General features: G+C 44.0%; 1 protein-coding gene across 1 annotated transcript; it reads left to right on the forward strand.

The window, feature by feature from the left end:
• Window positions 1-7402: 7402 nt before the first annotated feature.
• LOC103985270 (NDR1/HIN1-like protein 2) lies at window positions 7403-9298 on the forward strand. The gene is made up of 2 exons (XM_009402922.3): window positions 7403-8181; window positions 8307-9298. Exons 1-2 carry the CDS (start codon window positions 7528-7530, stop codon window positions 8391-8393), a joined length of 741 nt encoding a protein of 246 aa, XP_009401197.2. The 5' UTR covers window positions 7403-7527; the 3' UTR covers window positions 8394-9298.
• Window positions 9299-9646: the final 348 nt, after the last annotated feature.

The raw sequence follows: 9646 nt of genomic DNA on the forward strand, positions 1-9646 counted from the left end.
TCATCTTGTAACGAAGGTGTTGACTTAACCGAGCATCATGGTTGGTCGAGTCCCTCGAGGCCATGGTGATTCGGAGGCCGAACAGGACGGGAATCACAAGGAGTTGTGATCGGCAAGAGTTGTCTACCTTTTTAGGCTTAGTGTGATTGGTCGAGTCCATCGAGGTTACACTAAGACGCTGATTGGATCCTGATCCCCACTAGAAGTCTGCCGGAGACTTCCGTTTCACGTGCTGAGGGTGTCGCGTGACTCGTTAGTAAAATAGTGGGAGCATATTAAGATAGAAGTCCATATCTTGATAGTTTAATTTCTTGCAAAATCTGCATGTTATTCATTTTTGCTACATCTTTATTTTCAGAAAATGTCGCTTTCAAATCCCTTACGTGGCATACTTGATGTCAACCGCCTCACTGGTCCAAATTATACGGATTGGCTCCGTAACTTGAGAATTGTTCTCACAGCGGAGAAAATCGTGTACGTCCTTGATACAGTGATGCCTACGCCCGAAGAAGGGGCAAGCGAGGATGAGATCGCTCGCTACGTGAAGTACATTGATGACTCCACTCTTGCTCAGTGCTATATGTTGGGCTCTATGACTCCAGAGTTACAGAGACAACATGAAAAGATGGATGCCAGATCCATTCTCCTACATGTCCGTAAATTGTTTGAGGAACAGGGAAGGACTCAACGATATAAGATATCCAAGAGCCTTTTCCGCGCTAGGATGACTGAGGGGACACCGGTTCAGAACCATGTCCTAAAGATGATTGAGTGGATAGAGAAACTCACAGGTCTAGGAATGGTCCTAGAGGATAACTTGTGTGTGGACATTGTGCTTCAGTCCCTACCAGATTCCTTTTCACAGTTCATAATGAATTTTAATATGAACAAGCTTGAGGTGACTCTCCCAGAGCTCCTCAATATGTTGAGGGAGGCAGAGAGTACTATTAAGAAAGAGAAGCCAGTTCTCTACACTGGTGAGACCAGAAAGAAAAGGAAAGCAGAAAGGTCCCTTAAGAAGGGAAAGGGCAAGGGCAAACAAGGTAAAGCAAAAGTTGCTAAGAAAGACCCAACAAAGGACAAAGGCCAGTGCTTCCACTGTGGTAAAGATGGGCACTGGAAGAGAAACTGCAAAGGGTACCTTGCAGAAAGGGCGAAACAAAAGCTTGATGAAGCTTCAGGTACATTCATGATCAGTCTCCATTTGTCAGACTCTTATGATAACACATGGGTATTAGATACCGGTAGTGCTTATCATATATGCAATTCGTTGCAGGTTCTGGCAAGGCCTAGGAGACTAGAGAGAGGCGAGATGGACCTCAAGATGGGTAATGGAGCAAAAGTTGCTGTATTAGCTGTTGGCGAGGTCGCCCTACATCTGCCTAGTGGAGCTTTTATTGCATTAGATGCATGTTATTTTGTTCCTTCTATTATCAAAAACATTATCTCCATTTCATGTTTAACAGTTAGTGGATATAAATTTGTTTTTGAGAACAATGGTTGTTCGATATTATTAGATGATAAGATCATCACGAAAGGAACATTGCATAATGGTTTATTTATGTTAGACACCACTCCACATATCATGAATATAAATGTGTCCAAAAGGAAACGAGATGAGTTGAACAGTGCATACCTGTGGCATTGTAGGCTAGGTCACATCCATGAAAGAAGGATTCAAAAGTTGCTAAATGATGGATATCTAGATCCATTCGACTATGTGTCATATGCAACTTGTGAGCCTTGCATTCGTGGAAAACTGACCAACTCTCCATTTAGTGGAACTGGAGAGAGAGCCACTGAGTTGTTGGAACTCATACATAGTGATGTATGTGGACCCATGTCAACTCATGCCATTGGAGGTTACTCCTACTTCATTACATTTACTGATGATTTCTCAAGGTATGGATATGTGTACTTAATGAAGTACAAGTCCGAGGCCTTTGAGAAATTCAGAGAGTATAAGAATGAGGTGGAGAACCAGACTGGAAAGAGTATCAAAACTCTTCGATCAGATCGAGGAGGTGAGTACTTAAGTACAGAGTTTACTCACTTCCTCAAGGACCATGGGATATTATCCCAATGGACACCTCCTTATACACCTCAGCTCAATGGTGTCTCTGAAAGGAGAAATCGTACATTATTAGATATGGTACGGTCCATGATGAGTTTCGCTGACCTACCCATCTCATTCTGGGGATATGCCCTAGAAACCGCAGCTTACCTTCTGAACAGAGTTCCAACTAAGTCGGTGGTGTCTACACCATATGAGATATGGAAAGGGAAGAAGCCTGATCTTAAGGTTGTTAAGATTTGGGGCTGCCCAACCCACGTTAAAAGACACAACCCCGATAAGTTAGAATTAAGGACAGAGCGATGCATATTTGTGGGATACCCCAAGGAAACTTGTGAGTATTATTTCTATCATCTCGAGGACAAAAAGATCTTTGTAGCTAAGAGAGCAGTGTTCCTTGAGAAGGAACACATTCTTGGCGGAGACAGTGGGAGAATGATAGAGTTGAGCGAAGTTAGAGAACCAAGCTCAAGCACCACTCTACAGCCCGAGTCTGTTCAGGTATCTAATACAAAAGTTTCAACTTTACGCAGGTCTGATAGAGTATCCCATCCTCCTGAGAGATATGTGGGACATATTAGAGCAGAGGATGTAGAGGATATTGATCCTCAGACCTACGAGGAGGCTATTATGAGTATAGACTCCGGGAAGTGGAAAGAAGCCATGAATTCTGAGATGGATTCTATGTACTCCAATAAGGTTTGGAACCTAGTTGATGCACCCGAAGGTATTGTACCCATCGGTTGCAAATGGATCTTTGAGAAAAAGATCGGAGTAGAAGGAAAGGTAGAGACCTATAAAGCAAGGCTAGTGGCTAAGGGGTATCGTCAAAGACAAGGTGTTGACTACGACGAAACTTTCTCACCCGTAGCAATGCTAAAATCCATCAGAATTCTATTGGCTATTGCAGCACACTATGATTATGAGATCTGGCAGATGGATGTGAAAACCGCATTCTTCAACGGGAACTTGGAGGAGGAGGTGTATATGATGCAACCTGAGGGATTCGTGTCCAAGAACTGCCCAGATAAGGTGTGTAGGTTGCTTAGATCCATTTATGGACTAAAGCAAGCTTCCCGAAGTTGGAACATAAGATTTGATGAGGCAATCAGATCTTATGACTTCGTTAAGAACGAAGATGAGCCTTGTGTATACAGAAAGGTAAGTGGGAGCGCTATTAGCTTTTTGGTGTTATATGTGGATGACATCCTCATCATTGGGAATGACATAGGAATGCTATCCACAATAAAGGCTTGGTTATCTAGACACTTCTCCATGAAGGACTTAGGAGAAGCATCTTATATCTTGGGGATTAGAATCTATAGAGATAGATCCAAAAGGATGCTTGGCTTGTCCCAGTCCAGGTACATAGAAACTATTGTCAAAAGGTTTGGCATGGAAAATTCCAAGAGATGTCTCATACCGATGAGACATGGGATATCGCTTTCTACGAGTATGTCCCCAAAGACTCCAGAAGAAAGGGCGAACATGGATATGATACCTTATGCCTCAGCAATAGGGTCTATCATGTATGCCATGCTATGTACTAGGCCTGATATAGCGCATGCTCTGAGTGTCACGAGCAGGTATCAGGCGGATCCAGGCTTGGAGCACTGGAAAGCAGTAAAGTGTATCCTTAAGTACTTGAGAAGGACTAAGGATCTTTTACTAGTATATGGAGGTAATAGCCTTAAGGTTGAAGGCTACACTGACTCAAGTTTTCAGTCTGATGTCGATGATAGCAAGTTGAATTCAGGGTATGTGTACACCTTGAATGGAGGAGCAATGTGCTGGAAGAGTTCCAAGCAAGATACCACTGCTGACTCGACCACAGAGGCGGAGTACATTGCTGCATCAGATGCAGCAAAGGAGGGAGTCTGAGTGAAGAAGTTCATCACAGATTTGGGAGTCGATACAGATAGCGACAAGTCGACTTCCTTATATTACGACAACTATGGGGTGATTACTCAAATAAGGGAACCCGGGTCTTATCAGAAGTGTTCTGAGGAGGTTCCAGCTTATAAGAGAGATCGTAACCCGAGGAGATGTAGCAGTGGAAAGAGTTCCATCTGAAGATAACATTGCAGATCCACTGACAAAGCCGTTGTCTCATTTTGTCTTTGAGCGTCATAGGGGTCTGATGGGGATCAGACACATAGGTGATTGGCTTTAGGTCAAGTGGGAGATTGCTAGTCATAAGTGCCCAGCAAGCCAATCACGTGAGTGATGGCACGTGTGACTTGATACAGAATCTTTTTGCTTATTATATTTTGGCGTATATCACTTTATAACTATTGCATAAATGCATATATATTGTGATGTCCTTGGATTTGTGCAATGGGAATCGGATCGTGATGAGATCACGATAATGAGACCGATTCACCTTTAAACACATATCCTAAATAATCCCGGTTATAGGTTACTCGAGAGGGACATCGTGATAACCGGATAGACTGGTGTGCTGTATACCCGTTCATATGATGGATGCAGCTGGTCTCATAGCTGCTCGTGTAGGGACACTAGGGATACAATACAGGTGCTCATTGGAGAATGAGTTCACTGATTGATCCGCTTACGGAATGCTGGATGGTTGATGATGCCTTATTGTCAGACAACGATTCCGTAGTCCTAGTGGTGTATCTGGTTCTTAGACTTGAGACACCAAGGATGTCCTGTATGAGTGCTCCACTCTTTGATACCAGACTTATAGGTTTGGCTGTTCCCAGATCTAGTACAGCTGGTCATTGGGAGTGGTAGTCGACCTTACGAGGGCTATTGAGTATCGATAGAGGATCATCCACTCTCGGTATCATGAGAGGAATATCCCATGTGTTCTTGCTCAGACAAATCCCTGGCCAGGGTCATTCGGGTTGAGAGAGAAAGAGTTCTCCGGGAGAATCCGATTAGAGCGAGACTCGAGTAGAAACCGTATGGGTCTGACAGCACCATGCTCGATATACGGTCTCTGGGATATTAGATGGATGAGGGACTATAGGTACATGGTAACTGAGGACAGACAGGTCCAATGGATTGGATTCCCCTATATCGTCTGGGGACTACGGCGTAGTGGCCTAGTACTTCCGTAGTCGATGAGTCGAGTGAATTATTACAGAGATAATAATTCACTGAGTTAGAAGGAGTTCTGACAGGTATGACTCACGGCCAGCTCGATATTGGGCCTAGAGGGTCACACACATATGGTAGGCATTGCGATGAGTAGAGGCTCGGATATGAGATATCCGACGGAGCCCTTGTCTTATTGGATGCAGATCCAATACCCACTAGGGAAAGGACCCATTAGGGTTTTGACACGGGATCTCTATAAATAGGAGGGATTCACAGCCTCATAGCTAGAGTCTTTGCTTGCCCTTCCTATTCTCCTCTCCCTCTCCACCTCAGAGTAGGCCTGGAGTTTTGAGGAGCGTCGTCGCAACCCTGCTGTGTGGATCACCGCTAGAGAGGAGGACGCTTGACCTCCTTCACCCTCTCCTAAGGATCTGCAAGGAAACAGGGATATACGATCTCCCTAGGTAACACAATCTCTATACGCAGTTTTGTGTTTTTTGCGGATTTTGCGCACCAATCTTCGCACGACGATGAACATCTTTTTGGGAATCGGGGATTTTTGTTTTCTTGTTCTTCCGCTGCGCATATGATGTCGCCCCCCCTATGATTTCCCAACAGTTGCACCGCCTGGGCTCAGTCTCTAAGCGAGACTGGGAGGTGCAACCGCTCTAGCCAGGCGATGGCACCGCCTGGGCTCAGTCTCCGAGCGAGACTGGGCGGTGCAACCTCCCCTGACAGGAGGTGGCATTGCCTGGGCTCGGTCTCCGAGCACTGGCTGAGCGGTGCAACCGCCTCAGTCAGGAGGTTGCACCGCCTGAGCTCAGTCTTAAAGCTCTGGCAGGAGGTGCAACCGCCCCTGACAGGAGGTAGCACCGCCCAGAGGCTTAGTCTTCGAGCTCTGCCAAGTGGTGCAACCGCTCCAGTCAGGAGGTGCAACCGCCTGATCCCGGAATTCCGAGAATTGACAGTTTTGAGCTCCAAATTTGAACTGGGTTGGGGCCTATAAATACCCAACCCATTCAGCACTGAAAGGGCACATAATACACACTGAAATCTTGATCTTGTTCTGTGATTTTTAGAGCTCAAAATTGTTGTAAAGGCCAAAAGTTCTTCTCCCTCTTTTCTTCCAAGTTCTGAGCTGTAAAGAGAGGAGAGAAAATTCTGTAAGGGTTGTCTCCTAAGCCCGTCAAAAGGAGTGAAACTGTAAAAGGGTGGTTGGCCTTCGCCTGTTGAAGGAAGGCCTCTAGTTTACTTCGGTGACCTCGTCGGTGGAGGAAGCCAAAAGTGGAGTAGGTCAAGATTGACCGAACCACTCTAAATCTCGATTTGCATTTACTTTGAGCATATTATCTTTACTGCAAACCTCCTCTAAAGCTTACTGCTTTCTGCGCATATACGATCGGGTTTCAAGCTTTGCACTTTCCGAATCAGCGTTTAGACGTAAATCTGTTTTTTCGTACAATCATCATATTTCAGTTTGCATTTACGTTTTGATTTCTATCTTAACTGCAAACTACCTTTATATCCTTGCTTAAGCTGCATCTCGCCTAATCAAGTGATTTACGAATCAACATTTAGACATAAATCAGTTTCTTCGTACGAACGTTATATTTCAATTTGCGCTTATATTCTGGTTTTCATCATAACTGCAAACTGCTTTCATAGATTGACTTTAACGTCATCTTGCTTGATCTTAAGTTAAAGTAATATTAGAATCGACTTTCACACCGAAATCGTTTTTATCGTTCGAACGTTTTTTATCGTCGAAAGATTTTCGCTGCACTAATTCACCCCCTCCCCCCTCTTAGTGCTCTTGATCCTAACAAAGAATTATCACGATAAATATTTACTTTCAACAAACTTATTGATGTAATTATTAGTTAATATTGACCGATTAATATAATAATATTACAATTTTTATCCCATTCTCAAATATTGGAAAAAGAGCATAATAATTGGAGAATTAAAAAAAACATATTTAAGGTATTAAAATTTTAATATTTTCAATTCGATAAAATACATGGATGGATAATGTTAGTGTGAGATTATGAGTAAAATTTTAAATATCTATAGCGATACATGTAAAATTTAAATTTTGTAAGAGATATATACGTAATATTAAAATTTGGAGGGACAAACATTCTATTTACAAACTCTCAATGGTTATGTAGGTAAAACATCCTAATAATACAATAACGACATTAATTGCCACATTGTTGATCTAAATGCAAAAGGTAAAGCCAACATACTTTAAAAGCGGCACTTCGAAACAGCTGTCACCTCCACCGTCGTCCTCCCACAGAGCTCCCGTATAAAGTGCGACCGAGATACCGAGGGAGTTGACGGAGGGAAGAAAGGAGGCGAGGCGGAGGCGAAACTCGGCGGCGATGACGAACCCAAACAACCACGCGAACGGTGACCACCACAGCAATCGGCCGTACCCTCCGCCTGAGGCACGCCGGCAACGCCATTACGTCGGCCCGTCCATCTCCACCTCCTCCTCGGCCGCCTCCTTCAAGGGCTGCTGCTGCTGCCTGTTCCTCCTTCTCACCTTCCTCGCGCTCCTGGCCGTCGCCATCGCTCTCGTCGTGGTCCTCGTCCTCAAGCCCAAGAAGCCACAGTTCGACCTCCAGCAGGTGGTCGTGCAGTACCTCCTCGTTGCCCCCGCCGCCTCCGCCATCGGTGCCACCGTCGGGGGAGGAGGGGCCTCTTCGCCAGCGGCGTACCTGTCGCTGAACATCACGCTGCTGCTCATGGCGGACAACCCGAACAAGGTGGGGATCCGCTACGAGGCGGCGGCGCTGGACGTGATGTACCGGGGGTTGCCGCTGGGGGTGGCAACGGTGCCGAGATTCGAACAACCGGCCCGCAGCCGGCGCTTGGTGCAGACCCGCGTCGTTGTCGACCGTTTCAACGTGCTCCAGTCCGACGCCCTCAACCTCGTCCGCGACGCCGCCCTCAACGACCGCGTCGACCTCCGCCTCACCGGCGACGTTGCCGCCAAGATCCTCCTCTTCGGCATCTCCACCCCTAGGGTTCAGGTGACTCCCATCGCTTTCCGCCAAACTCGTCCCCCATTTTCCCAAAATTTCCGATAAAAATCACAATAATCCAATGAAAAATACGTATTTAATTATAAGTATTTTTATTTAAATTAAATAAATAGGCATCGGTGGATTGTGCGGTCGCGATCAGCCCCCGGAAGCAATCTCTCACTTACAAGCAGTGCGGAGTCGACGGACTAAATTTCTGAATTGGAAATAAGGAAAATAAATTTGAAGAAAAACATTTTTTTCGAAGTTTTCGAAGAAAAACATTTCTGGATTCGGCCCGAAGCAAAGCGGACAGGAAGCTGTCACGCGCGCCGCGGACCCTATTTTTGTTTTCTGCCGGAAGAGAAGAGGAAGGACAACATTTCCGTCTCCCATAGACTTGGATTCTAAAATCTTGGTGCAGTCTTGATCGTCGCCTATTATTTTTGGCTCTCAGCCTCTGTTATGTGACTATATTTCCACTTGATGATGGAAGGATCATTTCGACATGGTAGAAAGAGTCGTAATCTCTCACTCGTCGCCAACTGTTTCTGTTTCTGGGAAAGGTTGGTTCTTGGTGAGGGCATAAAGGAGAGCGCGAGTAGTAGGGGTTGAGTGGAGAGCTCTGGGGGAACTAATGCGTTCTTAATTTAGTGATCTGTCCGAATCGTTCTTGCTTTTGGCACGTGGAGGATGATAGAAAAGCACCGAAAGTGCACAGAAAAGTGATCTTTGTTGAATGGATCAGCTAAAAGGATATGCTCTTCTTTTTGTGTTCATTTCTGTCAGGTCATGTTGGGTGGGGGATTCTATCAATTTGGATTTTAGCTGATTTTCTTCAACCGTTGCAGTTGTCGCAACAGTTGACGAATTATTATAATTGCAGTTGCAATAATTTGGAAGCCTGCATGTATACTTGTTATTTGTTGACGAATTAAACTAAAGGAGGAGAGAGCGTGGAATCAAGCGATGATGATACAATAGAAGATGAAAAGTGTAGTTAAGTTTAGCTTTCATTGTTTAGCATTTAGGGATTTAATTGTATGTACAATTGGTGTACTTTTATACAATTAAATGCTTGCAAGTAAATTATTTGCTGCAAAATAATTTTACCAAATGACTTCATACAAAATGACATCTCCAACTGAACATTTGATGCTCTAATGGGTGCTTTTGATTGTTGGGTGAATTGCCAAAGATTTTTTTTTTAAAAGAAATATCTCTCATTTTTTTAAAATTTTCTAACAGTAATTTTTTGATACTTCAAATATTTTCAGCCGTCTACTTCTTTTATCTTCATTTTCATATGAATTGATTCATATAGTAAATCGGCTCAGTTATAATATTTTTACATTACGTTATAATGTTTTCAATAATATTAAAAAAATATTATAACACAGTACAAAAATAATGGAACATAGTGTTTTTGTATTACGTTACATCGTTTAATAAATTTTGTAACTGTAATGTTTTT

This window comes from Musa acuminata, chromosome BXJ3-5, assembly GCF_036884655.1.
Source record: "Musa acuminata AAA Group cultivar baxijiao chromosome BXJ3-5, Cavendish_Baxijiao_AAA, whole genome shotgun sequence".
NCBI lineage: Eukaryota > Viridiplantae > Streptophyta > Magnoliopsida > Zingiberales > Musaceae > Musa > Musa acuminata.